The sequence below is a fragment of the Erythrolamprus reginae genome, chromosome 4, assembly GCF_031021105.1.
Source record: "Erythrolamprus reginae isolate rEryReg1 chromosome 4, rEryReg1.hap1, whole genome shotgun sequence".
NCBI classification, from domain to species: domain Eukaryota; kingdom Metazoa; phylum Chordata; class Lepidosauria; order Squamata; family Dipsadidae; genus Erythrolamprus; species Erythrolamprus reginae.
This window is the reverse complement of record NC_091953.1, coordinates 5,246,866-5,262,976: the sequence shown is the minus strand read 5'-3', so window position 1 is coordinate 5,262,976 and position 16,111 is coordinate 5,246,866. Positions and strand designations below refer to the sequence as shown.

At 44.1% G+C, this 16,111-nt stretch overlaps 1 protein-coding gene across 1 annotated transcript in view; it reads left to right on the top strand.

Moving 5' to 3' along the window:
* Positions 1-15,572, top strand: part of TENM4 (teneurin transmembrane protein 4) — a 291,782-nt gene extending 276,210 nt beyond the window's left edge. The window contains exons 22-24 of the mRNA XM_070751518.1: positions 2,381-3,995; positions 9,211-9,353; positions 13,756-15,572. Of these exons, the coding sequence (XP_070607619.1) occupies positions 2,381-3,995; positions 9,211-9,353; positions 13,756-14,514 (2,517 nt within the window). The 3' untranslated portion in view covers positions 14,515-15,572. The remainder of the gene's footprint in view (positions 1-2,380; positions 3,996-9,210; positions 9,354-13,755) is intronic.
* Positions 15,573-16,111: the final 539 nt, after the last annotated feature.

Sequence of the window (16,111 nt, the reverse complement as noted above, 5' to 3'; positions counted from 1 at the left end):
CTTGGCAACTGGCAGGTATTTGTGACTGTTGCAGAGTCCAAGGGTCACGTGATCAATGTTTGTGACCTCTGGGCAAGCAAAGTCAATGAGGAAGCCACTTAATGGTGTTATTAAGCCGGGGTGGCGCAGGGGTTAGAGTCCAGCACTGCAGGCTACTTCAGCGAACTGCTAGCTATAGTTCAGCAGTTCAAATCTCACCACCGGATCAAAGTTGACTCAGCCTTCCATCCTTCCGAGGTGGGTCAAATGAGGACCCAGATTGTTGGGGGCAACAGGCTGATTCTGTAAAGGGAGACTAGGATAGATATATTTCGGCCTTATTTTGGCCTCATCAGCTAGCCATACCCACTGGGTATATGTTTTTGTAGATTTTCACGAGTACAGGTATGACGGTCTTGGTATATTCGGGTTTCTTCCCGTGTAGGATTTGGAAATTTCTGGTGACGTTTCGACGAGGTCCGACCAGCCTGAAGATGACGAGTGGGACCTCGTCGAAATGTCACCAGAAATTTCCAAATCCTACGTTTTGGTGAAATCACATTCACCATCATCAGGCTGAAGTTATGAGCTTCGTGCTGCTGTAAATACGGAATTCTGTATTTACAGCAGCACGAAGCTCATAACTTCAGCCTGATGATGGTGAATGTGATTTCACCAAAACGTCGCATAGACACTCAAAATATTACATGGGGCAAAACCCGAACTCGCATAGCTAGATGTATAACAAGCAGGAAGAGGGAGATTGTGATCCCGCTGTATAGAGCGCTGGTAAGACCACATTTGGAATACTGTGTCCAGTTCTGGAGACCTCACCTACACAAAGATATTGACAAAATTGAACGGGTCCAAAGACAGGCTACAAAAATAGGGGAAGGTCTTAAGCATAAAACTTATCAGGAAAGACTTCATGAACTCCATCTGTATAGTCTGGAGGACAGAAGGAAAAGGGGGGACATGATCAAAACATTTAAATATGTTAAAGGGTTAAATAAGGTCCAGGAGGGAAGTGTTTTTAATAGGAAAGTGAAGACAAGAACAAGGGGGCACAATCTGAGGTTAATTGGGGGAACGATCCAACACAACTGGAGAAAATACATTGTTTTACTGAAAGAGAGGTAGATGCTTGGAACAAACTTCCAGCAGATGTGGTTGGTCAATCCACAGTCACTGAATGTAAACATGCCTGGGATAAACATAGATCCATCCTAAAATAAAATACAGATAATAGTATAAGGACAGACTAGATGGACCATGAGGTCTTTTTCTGCCGCCAATATTCTTTGTTTCTATGTAACAGCTACAGTGACCCACTGAACAACTATGGCAAAAAAAATGTCGTAAAATGAGGCAACTGTCTCGCTTAGCAACCCAAATTTTGGGCTCAACTGCGGCCATAGGTCAAGGACTACCTGTATGTACTCCCTGTCATTCTTATAATGTGACCTTTCTTTTGCCTCTTGAAAAAAGCACTTTTGAAACTTGAAACCTCTTGTTCTCTTTAGCATTTTTTCAACCTTAAGAAGTTTGGACAAAGCATAAACAATCCCACTTTCTGTATCCCACTACAAAATATAGCTAGAATTATAACGATGACGAAATGGTCTTTTTTTCCCCTTTTTTTAACGATTTTATTTAACATACAAACATTTAAACGCCATACAAACAACATTAAACATTTACAATTTATATGTATACAAAGTTTATCTTCTACAATTCTATTTACTATGCATTTTTCTTAATTTCCACCCAGTTGTATAATTTCTCCCACACTCTGTAATAGTCCTTATTTTGTTAGTTTTGTATCTCGTATGTTAATTTGCTAAATTTGGCACAGTCTAATATTTTTTTTATTACCATTTCTTCGTTTGGGGTCTTTTCTTGCTTCCATACTTGTGCAAATGCTAATCTTGCAGCTGTGAGTATATGATTTATTAAGTAATAATTTTCTTTACTATGTTTGCCTCTAATTATTCCTAATAAGTACATTTCTGGTTTTATCTCAAGTTTATAATCCAATATTTCTTCCATCCATGTCTGAATTTGGGTCCAAAATTTTTTTGCTTCCTTGCATCGCCACCAAATGTGATAATATGTTCCTACCTCTTTTTTGCACTTCCAACATTTGTTGCTTACATTCACATTCATTTTGGCTAAGCGCGCTGGCGCATAGTGCCATCGGAAAAACATTTTATAGAGATTTTCTTTGTAAGGTGTTGATAGCGTCATCTTGTAATTTACTGACCATAGTTTTTCCCAGTCTTCCAGTTGGATCGCATAGCCAAAGTTGGTCATCCAAGCTATCATATTAGGTTTAACTATTTCTTCGATATTTTTGATAAAATGTTCTTGTTCTAACATATTTTTCCTCTTCTGATTCCAGTCCATGGTCCTACTTCTTCACAGTCAGCGGCAGTACATTTTTGAATTCGATAAGAACGACCGCTTGTCATCCGTAACAATGCCCAACGTAGCTCGGCAGACCTTGGAGACACTTAGATCAATTGGCTACTACAGGAATATCTACAGGCCTCCGGAAGGCAACGCCACGGTGGTAGAAGACTTCAATGAGGAATGGCAACTCCTTCACACCTATTACTTGGGGACTGGAAGACGGGTCATCTATAAGTACGGCAAGCTATCCAAACTGGCAGAGATGCTCTATGATACCACCAAAATCAGCTTCAGCTATGATGAAACCGCAGGCATGTTGAAGACCGTCAACCTGCAGAACGAAGGGTTCACCTGTACGATCAGGTACCGCCAGATCGGGCCCCTCATCGACCGCCAGATTTTCCGCTTCACGGAAGAAGGCATGGTGAACGCCCGTTTCGACTACAACTACGACAACAGCTTCCGGGTGACCAGCATGCAGGCCGTGATCAACGAAACCCCGTTGCCTATTGACCTCTACCGCTACGATGACGTGTCAGGCAAAACCGAGCAATTTGGCAAATTCGGGGTGATCTATTACGACATCAATCAGATTATCACCACGGCTGTCATGACCCACACAAAGCATTTTGATGCGTACGGTCGGATGAAAGAAGTTCAGTACGAAATATTCAGGTCCCTGATGTACTGGATGACTGTACAGTATGACAATATGGGGAGAGTGGTGAAAAAGGAGTTGAAGGTGGGCCCTTATGCCAATACCACGAGGTACTCGTATGAGTACGACGCCGACGGACAATTGCAGACGGTGTCCATCAATGACAAACCACTCTGGAGATACAGTTACGACCTCAATGGGAATCTCCATTTGTTGAGTCCCGGCAACAGCGCCCGTCTGACGCCGCTGAGGTACGACATCAGGGACCGGATTACGAGACTGGGCGACGTGCAATATAAGATGGATGAAGACGGCTTCTTGAGGCAAAGGGGGAATGACATTTTTGAATACAACTCCGCAGGACTTCTCATCAAGGCCTACAATAAAGCCAACAAATGGAGCGTGACGTATCATTATGATGGGCTTGGGAGGAGAGTCTCCAGCAAGACCACCCATGGTCATCATCTGCAGTTCTTCTACGCAGACCTGACCAATCCCACCAAGGTCACCCATCTGTACAACCACTCCAGCTCAGAGATAACCTCTCTCTACTACGACCTCCAGGGCCATCTCTTTGCCATGGAGGTGAGCAGTGGAGATGAATTCTACATCGCTTGCGACAACATCGGGACCCCCTTGGCGGTCTTCAGCGGAACAGGCCTCATGATCAAGCAGATCCTTTACACGGCTTATGGAGAGATCTACATGGATACCAACCCAAACTTCCAAATTATCATCGGTTACCACGGAGGTCTGTATGATCCCCTGACCAAACTCATACACATGGGGAAGAGAGACTACGACGTCCTAGCTGGACGGTGGACCAGCCCGAACCACGGCATTTGGAAACGTCTCAGCCACAGCAACATCATGCCTTTCAACCTCTACATGTTCAAAAACAACAATCCGATCAGTAACGCCCAGGATATAAAATGCTACATGACAGGTAAAAATCCATGTTCGTCTCATTAGTTAACTACCCAGCATGGAACTGGGACTTGGGCGGGTAACACCTGGTGTTTGCCATAATACTTTGGACCTCATCCATAGAATGGACGCCGTTGCTTCCTGGTAAGGCCCATGCAAGTTTCTACACATAACATATTTCTTTTAAAAGATTACAAAGATTAATACTTTGGTATAGTGCAGGGGTAGCTGGCTCTTCTATGACATTTATTTTATTTATTAATTAGATTTGTATGCTGCCCCTCTCCGTAGACTCGGGGCGGCTCACAACATTAAAAAGACAATATGAACAAATCTAATATTAAAAGTAATGTAAAAAACCCCAATTTAAGAAACCAATCATACATACAGGCATACCATGCATAAATTTTATAAGCCTAGGGGGAAGGGAATATCTCAGTTCCCCCATGCCTGATGACAGAGGTGGGTTTTAAGGAGCTTACGAAAGGCAAGGAGGGTGGGGGCAACTCTGATATCTGGGGGGAGTTGGTTCCAGAGGGTCAGGGCCGCCACAGAGAAGGCTCTTCCCCTGGGTCCCGCCAAACGACATGTGGACTTCAACTCCCAGAATTCCTAAATTAGCATGAATGGCTCAGGAATTCTGGGAGTTGAAGTCCACAAGTCATAGAAGAACCAACTTTGCCTACCCGTGATATAGTGGTTAAGGTACTGGCCTGGAATCCAGGAGAAGGTGAGTTCTAGTCTCACTTTAGGCGTGAAAGCCCGCTGAATAACTTTGGGCCAATCACCAAGAGACTCTGAGTTCTAGTCCTGCCTTAGGCATGAAAGCTGAGTGACGACTTTGGGACAACCACCAGGAGACAGTGAATTCTAATCCTGCCTTAGGCATGAAAGCCAACTCTTGGCCAATAGTCAGGAGATGGTGAGTTCTAGTCCCATTTTAAGCATGAAAGCTAGTTGAGATACTTTGGGCCAAAGTCACCAGTCAGTTTTCATCACCAGAAGACAGTGAGGTCTAGTCCTGCCTTAGGCAAGAAAGCTGACTACATGATTTTGGACCCATCCCTAGGAGACGATGGGTTCTAGTCCTGCTTAAGGCACAAAAGACAACTGCGTAGCTGGGTGACTTTGGTCCAATCATCAGGACAATGTGGGTTCTAGTTCTACTCTAGGCTTGAAGGCCATCAAGGTATCTTTGGCCACTCACCAGGAGAGACTTGAGTTCCAGTCCTACCTTAGGCCTGAAAGCAGACTGGGTGTCTTTTGGACACTTTCTCTCAGCCCAACCCACCTCTCAAGGTTGTGAAGGTGGTGGAGAAAAAGAGGAGGAATTATTATCTTTGCCTTTGAGTTACTTATAAAAAAATAGTATTATAATTCAAATTTTAACCGCAGCAATAGTAATAATTAATAATAATTTATTGCATTTGTATGCCGCCCCTCTCCGTAGAATCGGGGCGGCTAACAACAATAATAAAAACAACATGTACAATCCAATAATAAAAAACAACTAAAAACCCCTATTATAAAACCAAACATACACACAAACTTACCATGCATAACTTGTAATGGCCTAGTGGGAAGGGCTATTTCAACTCCCCCATGCCTGGCGGTATAAATGAGTCTTGAGTAGTTTACAGGGAGGGTGGGGGCAGTTCTAATCTCCGGGGGGAGTTGGTTCCAGAGGGCCGGGGCCGCCACAGAGAAGGCTCTTCCCCTGGGGCCCGCCAAATGACATTGTTTAGTCGATGGGACCCGGAGAAGGCCAACTCTGTGGGACCTTATCGGTCGCTGGGATTCGTGCGGCAAGAATCTTATGTGCCCAGACTTGGAAACAGAAGCAAACACCTACCATATTAAACATTGTAATTAAAATCATGGACTACACGGAAATGTCTAAATTAACCATGGAATTACAAAATAGACAAGATACAGTATTTTACCAAGTCTGGGGCAAATGGTATGACTGGCTGAAGAAAAAGAAAATCTTTAAATTAATCCAAAAATAATCCAATAAAATAACCTAATAGTGTATGACAAACTCCTGCAAGATACTCTACCTTATATTAAAAAAATTGCTTATATAACACTGGAAAAACTTAAAAACCATAACCCTAATCAAATTAATAGAAATTTATAACTACTCATAAAAAAGGAACGACACTCCAACGATAAATACGGACTATACGTCGTAAGGAAACGATACACCTATCTTTTTTTTCAATCTATTCTCTTTTTCTTCCTTTCTCACTTTGCAGTTTTATTCCTTTTCTTTCTTCATCTCTTCTTTTTTTCTTTTTTCTTCCCCTTTTTGCTCCTTTTCTCTCTTCCTCTCTAACTTTTCCTCTTTATTCTTTAAAATTGCATATTCTAAAATTGCATATTCTAAAATTGCATATTCTAAAATTACACAAATTTGTACCAATGTTTAAATAGCCCTTTTGTTTTCTGTATTCCCTTCCTCCGTTTATTTGTGGTTTTTTTGTTTTTTTGTTTTTGTTGTTGTTTATTTACTAAATTAACAACAAACAAAAAATACTTAAAAGAAAACGTGCCCAACACCAATAAAAACCCCACCACCATTTAGGGGGTTAAATTATTTACAATAAGTTTCAATTTCTTCCTTAGCTCCGGTTTACATTTCTTTACATACAAAAAGTGATTGGAATTTATTTTTCACATTGTCGTCATAAATTCTACTTAAGATATAATTTTTCACCTTATTCCATCATGCCATCAGCTTCTCCAATTTTTTTTCATCAAAGTTATTTAATCTTATTTCCATAATTTCGAACTGGATGTGGTCCACCATGTACCAGTACCAATTCTGGATTGTCCATTTATTGCTATCCTTCCACCCTAATCCCCCATTTATTTGTAATAAAGATTATTTTTTTTAAAAAAAAAGTAGATGATGTAAAAATACCATAAATCAATAAAGGCTTCAGGAAGTTATCTGGCATATCTCGGCTTTAACAAATAACCCAGCTTTTAAAACAACTCTTCCAAGCAGTGTCATAATTTCCTCGCTTGGGCTCTGCAGGATTAAAGGGTGATTAATACCCTTCTAATTTTTTGTCCATTGTGCAGGGGAGGGATATTATTATTTCAGGTCTCAGCTGGCACCCAGATCCTAAATAGTTCTCTAAATGAAACTGCATTGAGAGAGTCTCGTTCGTCAGAAAAGCCTCCAAAATCTTTTCTAATCCTGACCTTTCCGTCAATCCTTTTTAAAAATAACAATCCGGTGAAATGTTAATTCATCCATGAGAATTGCTATTTTAAAGGGCACACATACCCCACAACTGTTTCAAATCAGGCAGAAGGCGAAACCGGCCAGGGAAATGAAGTCCCACTAAAGCTGGAAGAATTATTTGGGAATAAATTACAGCGGTACCTCTACCTAAGAACACCTCTCGACTTATGAACTTTTCTAGATAAGAACCGGGTGTTCAAGGGTGGGTTTTTTTGCCTATTCTCAAGAACCAAATTTCCACTTACAAACCTGAACCTCTGAAACTGTAACCGGAAAAGGCAAGGAGAAGCCTCCGTGGGGCCTCTCTAGGGATCTCCTTGGAGGAAATAGAGCCGGAAAAGGTGGAGAGAAGCCTCTGTGGGGCTTCTCTAGGAATCTCCTGGGAGGAAACAGGGCCGGAAAAGGTGGGGAGAAGCCTCTGTGGGGCCTCTCTAGGAATCTCCTGGGAGGAAACAGGGCTGGAAAAGGCGGGGTGAAGCCTCCGTGGGGCCTCTCTGGGAATCTCCTGGGAGGAAACAGGGCCTCCACCCTCCCTGTGGTTTCCCCAATCGCACGCATTATTTGCTTTTACATTGATTCTTATGGGAAAAATTGCTTCTTCGTACAAACCTTATTTTGGGGGGGGGGAGCAAAACAAGGAAAAAATTGTGCCTCTGCCTCCCAGCAATTTGCCAAACAGCAAACAGCACAAATAATATACAATGTTTGCTGTGTACTTCTGTGCCTATGCGCCTGACCTATAGAAATAGCAAAGAATTGGAGAAATGTACATTATGGCAGTATATCACTGCCAGAAAGTTTTCTTAAATGTAATCACACTAACTGCTCCCAATTATTTAACTAGATCTATTCCAAACATGACTAAGTGAGTGTTTAACTCAGCTGCCTTATCTTAATCCTAAAACAGTCTTAATATTTATTTATTTATTCATTCATTCATTCATTCATTCTATTTTTATGCCGCCTTTCTCCTTAGACTCAGGGCAGCTTACAACATGTTAGCAATAGCACTTTTTAACAGAGCCAGCCTATTGCCCCCACAATCCGGGTCCTCATTTTACCCACCTCGCAAGGATGGAAGGCTGAGTCAACCGTGAGCCGGTGATGGGATTTGAACCGCTGACCTACAGATCTACAGTCAGCTTCAGTGGCCTGCAGTACAGCACTTTACCTGCTGCGCCACCCCGGCTCACCCCTCTTTTAGGGGCACGGAAGATCACTTCACTGTTTAGGGCTGGTAAAAGCTCTACGTTCAGAGTAGAATAGAATAGAATAGAATTTTATGGGCCAAGTGTGATTGGACACACAAGGAATTTGTCTTGGTGCATATGCTCTCAGTGTACATAAAATAAAATATACATTTGTCAAGAATCATGTGGTACGACACTTAATGATTGTCATAGGGATCAAATAAGCAATGAAGAAGCAATATTAATAAAAATCTTAGGATATAAGCAACAAGTTACAGTCATACAGTCAACATGGGAGGAAAAGGGTGATAGGAATGATGAGAAAAACTAGTAGAATAGAAGTGCAGATTTAGTAGAAAGTCTGACAGTATTGAGGGAATTATTTGTTTAGCAGAGTGATGGCGTTCGGAAAAAAACTGTTCTTGTGTCTAGTTGTCTTGGTGTGCAGTGCTCTGTAGCGACGTTTTGAGGGTAGGAGTTGAAACAGTTTGTGTCCAGGATGCGAGGGATCAGTAAATATTTTCCCCGCCCTCTTTTTGACTCGTGCAGTATACAGGTCCTCAATGGAAGGCAGTTTGGCAGCAGTTTAAGACAAACCCAAATTTTCAACCTCTTTTAGGTTGGGCAGGAGATGCGTCTTATACTCAGAAAAATACGGTAAGTGATTGTCCACTAGAACTTCAAGATCCTTCTACACTACTATTGAGACAAGTCCCACTTATACTACACCTATTCATTTAACCTTTCGGCTAGCGTGTCACCTCCTGGTTTTTCTCTTCCCATTCCAGATGTCAACAGTTGGCTGCTTACCTTTGGTTTCCAGTTGCACAACGTTATCCCTGGGTATCCTAAACCAGACATGAACGCTATGGAGCCCTCCTACGAGCTCACCCACACCCAGCTGAAAACCCAGGAATGGGACAATAGCAAGGTAATTCGTTAGTGAAGCTTTGAAGAACCATCAGCTTTTTCTACTTCCAAAACAGACTCCACTTCTGAACAGTCGTTATCAGGGGTGGGATACTGCCCGGATGGGTGGGGGGGATGCAGTGGGGTGGCGAAAATGGAGCTCCACCCCAGAGCACCCAATTTGCACTGAAAGATGTTGAAAGAAAATGCAGGGCGTCCTGCATAAGCCATGCCCACAGTGTGGTACTGTGTTTCCCCGAAAATAAGACACTGTCTTATATTAATTTTTGCTCCAAAAGTTGTGCTACGTCTTATTTTCAGGGGGTGCCTTATATTTCTCAAATAAGACAAATTCACAGGCAGAAAAGCTGACACCCCCCAAAGAAAGTGTACCATACGGTACACTTATTACGGTACGGTACCTGTCAGTATGGCACCCACACACAAAAACGACGGCACCTATATGGTACAACAGTATACTCCCGCTATTGCAGCTTCCGGCCACCAGAGGAACTACAGTCTACGCACTGTAGTGGAGACTGTAATGGCGGTGAGATAGCATGACCATTGAGTTATGTTGTAACTCGAAGACTAAGCATTTTTTTCCAAACTTGGCAATTTTAAGATATCGGGATTTCAGGACCTCAAAACAGCATGGGAGTTGATGTCAACACATCTTAAATTTGCTATGTTTTGAAAAACCCCTGCTCTTTACAGCAGGACAATTCTCTGAAAATGTTTGGCCTTATCAGGTAAACACAATCTTCTCCTTTAATATTTCCTGATTTTTTCCCCCTCCCTTCCTTTGGGGAAGAGAAAGATGAAACAGGGCAGGGAACAAATTTCAAAGGCAACCTCAGCTATCTCTTTGATCTGTTTTGTGTCCCTTTTAAAAAACAAAAACATTGGCAGCTTCAAAACCCCAGAAGTTCCTTTTTATCTTTCTGAGGATAAATCAACTCCCTCCACTCCATCAATGCATTACTTTATTATTTAAAAGGCTGCATTCAAGGTCATCCTTTCTTCAAATTAAGCGGCTTTCCGAATTATTTTGAGATAACGAGAAGGGGTTGTTGTGTTGTGTTTTTTTCTAAATTAAAATTCCAGTGATATTCATGATAACGTTTCAGTGTGGCTGGCAAATATCCTGGCTTACAGGGTGAAAAATGACTTTTAAAATAGCACAACTATGAATTTTGGAGCAATTCCCATTATTTTGGCCCAAAGTACAGGGCAGTCCTCAACTTATGACGGCAGAATTTTGATTGCTAAGCAAGGCCATTGTTAAATGACTCGGGCCAGATTTTACAACTTTTTTTTTTGCCATCTTATTATGTGAATCACTGCAAGTGACTCACGGTCATTAAGTGAATCAGGCCTTCCCTATTGGCTTTGTTTTGTAAGGAGTTGGCCGGGATGGTCGCAAAGTAGTGGTCACATGACCCCAGGTCTTGGTTGTCAAGTGACTGAATTTTGATCACATGACGGTGAGAATGTTGTGGTTATAAGTACAGTGCTACCTCTACTTATGAACTTAATTCGTTCCGTGACCGGGTTCTTAAGTAGAAAAGTTTGTAAGAAGAAGCAATTTTTCCCATAGGAATCAATGTAAAAGCAAATAATGCATGCGATTGGGGAAACCACAGGAAGGGTGGAGGCCCTGTTTCCGCCCAGGAGGCCCCACGGAGGCTTCTCCCCACCTTTTCCAGCCCTGTTTCCTCCCAGGAGATTCCTAGAGAGGCCCCACGGAGGCTTCTTCCTGCCTTTTCTGGCCCTGTTTCCTCCAAGGAGATTCCTAGAGAGACCCCACGGAGGCTTCTCCATGCCTTTTCCTGCCCTGTTTCCTCCCAGGAAATTCCCAGAGAGGCCCTACGGAGGCTTCTTCCTGCCTTTTCTGGCCCTGTTTCCTCCAAGGAGATTTCTAGAGAGGCCCCAAGGAGGCTTCTCCATGCCTTTTCCTGCCCTGTTTCCTCCCAGGAGATTCCCAGAGAGGCCCCACGGAGGCTTCTCCATGCCTTTTCCAGCCCTGTTTCCTCCCAGGAGATTCCTAGAGAAACCCCAAGGGGGCTTCTCCATGCCTTTCCCAGCCGTGTTTCCTCCCAGGAGATTCCTAGAGAGGCCCCACGGAGGCTTCTCCATGCCTTTTCCAGCCCTGTTTCCTCCCAGGAGATTCCCAGAGAGGCCCCATGGAGGCTTCTCCCCACCTTTTCCGGTTACAGTTTCAGAGGCTCAGGTTTGTAAGTGGAAAATGGTTCTTGAGAAGAGGCAAAAAAATCTTGAACACCCAGTTCTTATCTAGAAAAGTTCGTAAATAGAGCCGTTCGTAGGTAGAGGTACCACTGTATGAGGACTAGTTGCAAATAATTTTTAAGTGCTTTTGTTACTTTGAACAGTCACTAAAGAAACGTCGTAAGTCGAGGACAACCTGTAAATAATTTGAGAGGCCTTTATGGTCATCTAAGCAAGACAGTTCTTAAGTGAGTTTTGCTCCATTTTGTGTCCTTTCTTCCCGTGGTTGTTAAGCGAACCTGGGTTCCCCGTTGACTTTCCTTGTCTGAAGGTCACAAAAATTGATCACACAACCCCGGGACTCTGCCACTGTTATAAATACAAATCGGTTGCCAAGCGTCAAAATTATGATCCCATGACCATGGGGATATGTGGCAAGGATCGTTAAGTGTGAAAAACTGGTCTTGTGACACTTTTTTCCAGTGTTGTTGCAACTTTGAACTTTAAATGAATGCTTGTAAGTTGAGGACTACCCTGTGTAATGGGCTCATTCATTTAACTCCTATTCCAGTGATGGCGAACCTTTTTTCCCTCCGGTGCCAAAAGAGCGTGGGCGCATGCTATTACGTAAGCATGAGTGTCCACACTCATAATTCAATGCCTGGGTAGGGCAAAAACAGCTTCCTCCACCCCCCGGAGGCCCTCTGGAGGCCGGAAACGTCCTGTTTCCCAACTTCAGGTGGGCCCAGTAGGCTTATGTTTCACCCTCCCCAGGCTCCAAATACTGTGTCCAGTTCTGGAGACCTCACCTACAAAAAGATATTGACAAAATTGAACGGGTCCAAAGACGGGCTACAAGAATGGTGGAAGGTCTTAAGCATAAAACATATCAGGAAAGACTTCATGAACTCAATCTGTGTAGTCTGGAGGACAGAAGGAAAAGGGGGGACACGATCGAAACATTTAAAGATGTCAAAGGATTAAATAAGGTTCAGGAGGGAAGTGTTTTTAATAGGAAAGGGAACACAAGAACAAGGGGACACAATCTGAAGTTAGTTGGGGGAAAGATCAGAAGCCACGTGAGAAAATATTATTTTACTAAAAGAGTAGTAGATGCTTGGAACAAACTTCCAGCAGACTTGGTAGATAAATCCACAGTAACTGAATTTAAACATGCCTGGGATAAACATATATCCATCCTAAGATAAAATACAGGAAATAGTATAAGGGCAGACTAGATGGACCATGAGGCCTTTTTCTGCCTTCAGTCTTCTATGTTTCTATGTTTCTATATTTCTCTGCAGCCGGGGGGAAGGTAAAAACACCCTCCCCCATCCTCCCGGAGGTTCTCTGGAAGCCAAAAACGCCCTCCCAGAGCATCTGTGCGAGCCAAAAATCAGCTGACCAGTACACACATGCATATTGGAGCTGAGCTAGGGCAACTGCTCACGTGCCAGCAGATAGGGCTCCACGTGCCACCTGTGGCACCCGTGCCATAGGTTTGCCATGTCCTATAGTGTTTGCTTAACAACCGCTGAGAAAATATATCAAAATCAGGCAAAGTCACATGGTATTTCCCCCCTTCCGCTTAAAGGCAGCCTTGACTTTCGATCATAATTGTGTCCTCAATTGCGGTCGTAAGTTCACGACCACCTGTCAAGCTTCCAAGGAACACGTCCCCCGATTGAATAATCCAAGGCAACCGTATTTAATCAAAGTCTTTTTAGTAGAAACGTATCCAATTGGCAAGGTCTTGGGTGTAATTCCAGCCCTGCAAATGCACCCGGTAAAAAGCAAAAGTTTAGGAAAAGAAGAGGGATTGACTACAATAAAACACGGCTACTATTATGTCAGCTTCAGGGTCGATAGCAGTGGTGGGCTCCTATTGGTGCCGTCCAGCGCACTGCTCCAGTAGCGTCCCAGCAATTGTGCAATTCTGGCACAACAGATCCAGTCTGTATTTGCTGGTCCATGCGCACCGCCATATTTTTAATATAATTTCTCACGATTTTCGGGTCTCTGAGCATGCGCAGGAGCAAAATTGTCCCTCTGTGCATGCGCAGAAGCAGTATCATGCTGGGGATGCCTGCACCCAGTGCACCGGTAGGAAATGGTAAGCAACCCGCTCCTGGTCGCCAGATGTTGTCTAACTTGAGTTCCTCTCTTTCCAATCTCCCTTTCTACCCCTTCCTCAGTCAATTTTAGGGGTGCAGTGTGAAGTGCAGAAACAGCTGAAGGCCTTTGTCACGTTGGAGAGCTTCGAGCAAATCTACACGTCGAGCATCGCCGGGTGTCAAGAAATCCAGGAGAACCGCCATTTCGCCTCGGGAAACTCCATCATCGGCAAGGGGGTCAAATTCGCCATGAAAGACGGCCGGGTGACCACCGATATCATTAGCAGCGCCAACGAGGACGGGCGGAGAGTCGCCGCCATCCTCAACAACGCCTACTACCTGGAGGACTTGCACTTCACCGTCGACGGCACGGACACCCACTACTTCGTCAAGCCGGGGCCGTCGGAGAGCGACTTGTCCATCCTCGGCCTCAGCGGGGGACGGCGGACCTTGGAGAACGGTGTCAACGTCACCGTCTCTCAAATCAACACCGTGCTCAGCGGGAGGACTAGACGCTACACGGACATCTCGCTCCAGTTCGGAGCCCTGTGCCTCAACACCCGATACGGGACCACGTTGGACGAGGAGAAGACCCGTGTCTTGGAACTGGCCAGGCAACGGGCCGTGGCCCACGCCTGGGCCCGGGAGCAACAGAGACTGCAGGACGGGGAGGAGGGTAGCCGGTCCTGGACAGAGGGGGAGAAGCAGCAACTGCTGAACACGGGACTCATTCAGGGGTACGACGGCTACTTCGTCATCTCCGCCGAACAATACCCAGAACTGTCCGACAGCGCAAACAATATCCATTTTATGCGACAGAGCGAGATGGGGAGAAGGTGACAGAGAGGGGACGGTACGTTGACTTCTTGCCAAAGACAGCTGCTTGAGACTGCGATGTACTTGAGCCTTCTTTTTTTCTTTTTCTAAACAAATAGAAAAACGAACAAACACACACAAAGGATTTTACGGAAAACAGGCAAGGTGGAGGAAGAACACGGTGTGGCATCCTAGCTCAGGCAACTTTATTTTAGATTATTTTTTTTTTTAACAAAGTGGCTTTCTCACTTTTGGCTGTTTTACATTCCTTCCCACCTTCTCTGCTCCTCTCCGTTTTCTCTTTTTTGGACGTTGTCGTTTGCGCCATGGCACATGAGCTCTTCGTGCGAAACGCTTCAATGTTGGGGAGGTGTCAGTTGAGACCCCGTGGTTCCTGTGCGTTGGGTTTCCTTTCCTTGCGTTTCTTTTTTTTTTTTTTACGAGGTGAAGAAAAGGAAAAAATAAATAAAAAGAGCCTCTGTATTAGGTTTGGGTTAACCTTTCCTAGCGGGGTTGGAGAAAAATAAATAAGAGGATTTATAAGGAACGAAAACGAGGAAGAAGGAAGCACCGCGGAGAAGAAAAATTCGCGATTTCCCGCAACGCCGTGCGAAGAAAGTAAGGAGACCCACCCGGATCTGAAATGGCCCTTCAAACACCTTGTGAGCCTCAAAACAAAAACTTGTCCTTTTTTTACATTCGCCGTTCTTTCTGGCTAACCCTGCTGTTTCGGGTGATTTGCTGAAAGGAGGCCAAAAACCGCTGCATCTTAAGACTTGCGAACTCAATTTTTTCCCCTCTTTTTTAATTTTTTTTTAATGGGTCTTGGGTTTGTTTGTTTTTTTACTACAATAGGTTATTTTGTTCACCGGTTTGTTTTTCTGTTGTTGTGCGAAAGAGGGTGCGTCCTTTTTTTGTCATTGGGGGGGGCAAAAACACAACAAGCCCATAGCAGCAGGATGCAGGAAGGGGGGGATAAAAGAGGAGAACCAGACTTTCGCTGCACATACTGTTAGATGGGAAGCACCAATGATGTATATTTGTCAACAGTAAACCCTCCTTAAATATATTGTATTTCTGTACACCACGTGAAGCGTGTTTAACTTTTGAGGGTGCCACCTCTTCTCTGGCCGTGGAGGTTTTGTCTAGAGTTAAGATTAAGTTGTTTATTGGATTTATATACCACCCCTCTCCGAGGACTCGGGGCAGCTTACAACATATCAAAATCCAAATTCAAAGTTACAACTAAAAACCTAAAGGGCCAATTAAAATACATACATAACCATTCAATCATCAAACCCACGATACATTCATTGGCCAGGGGGGAGAATCTAATGACCCCAAGCTTGGCGGTATAGGTGAAAGGCGAGGAGGGTAGGGGAAGTGTGAATCTCTAGGGGGGAGCTGATTCCAGAGGGCCGGGGCCACCACAGAGAAGGTTCTGCTCCTAGGTCCCGCCGAGTGACATTATTGTCTAGTTGACGGGACCTGGAGAAGGCCGACTCTGTGGGACCTCTCTGGTCGCTGGGATTCATGCGGCCAGAGGCGATCCCGTAAGTAATCTGGTCCCATGCCATGTAGGGCTTTATAGATCATGACCAACACTTTGAATTGCCTCCAG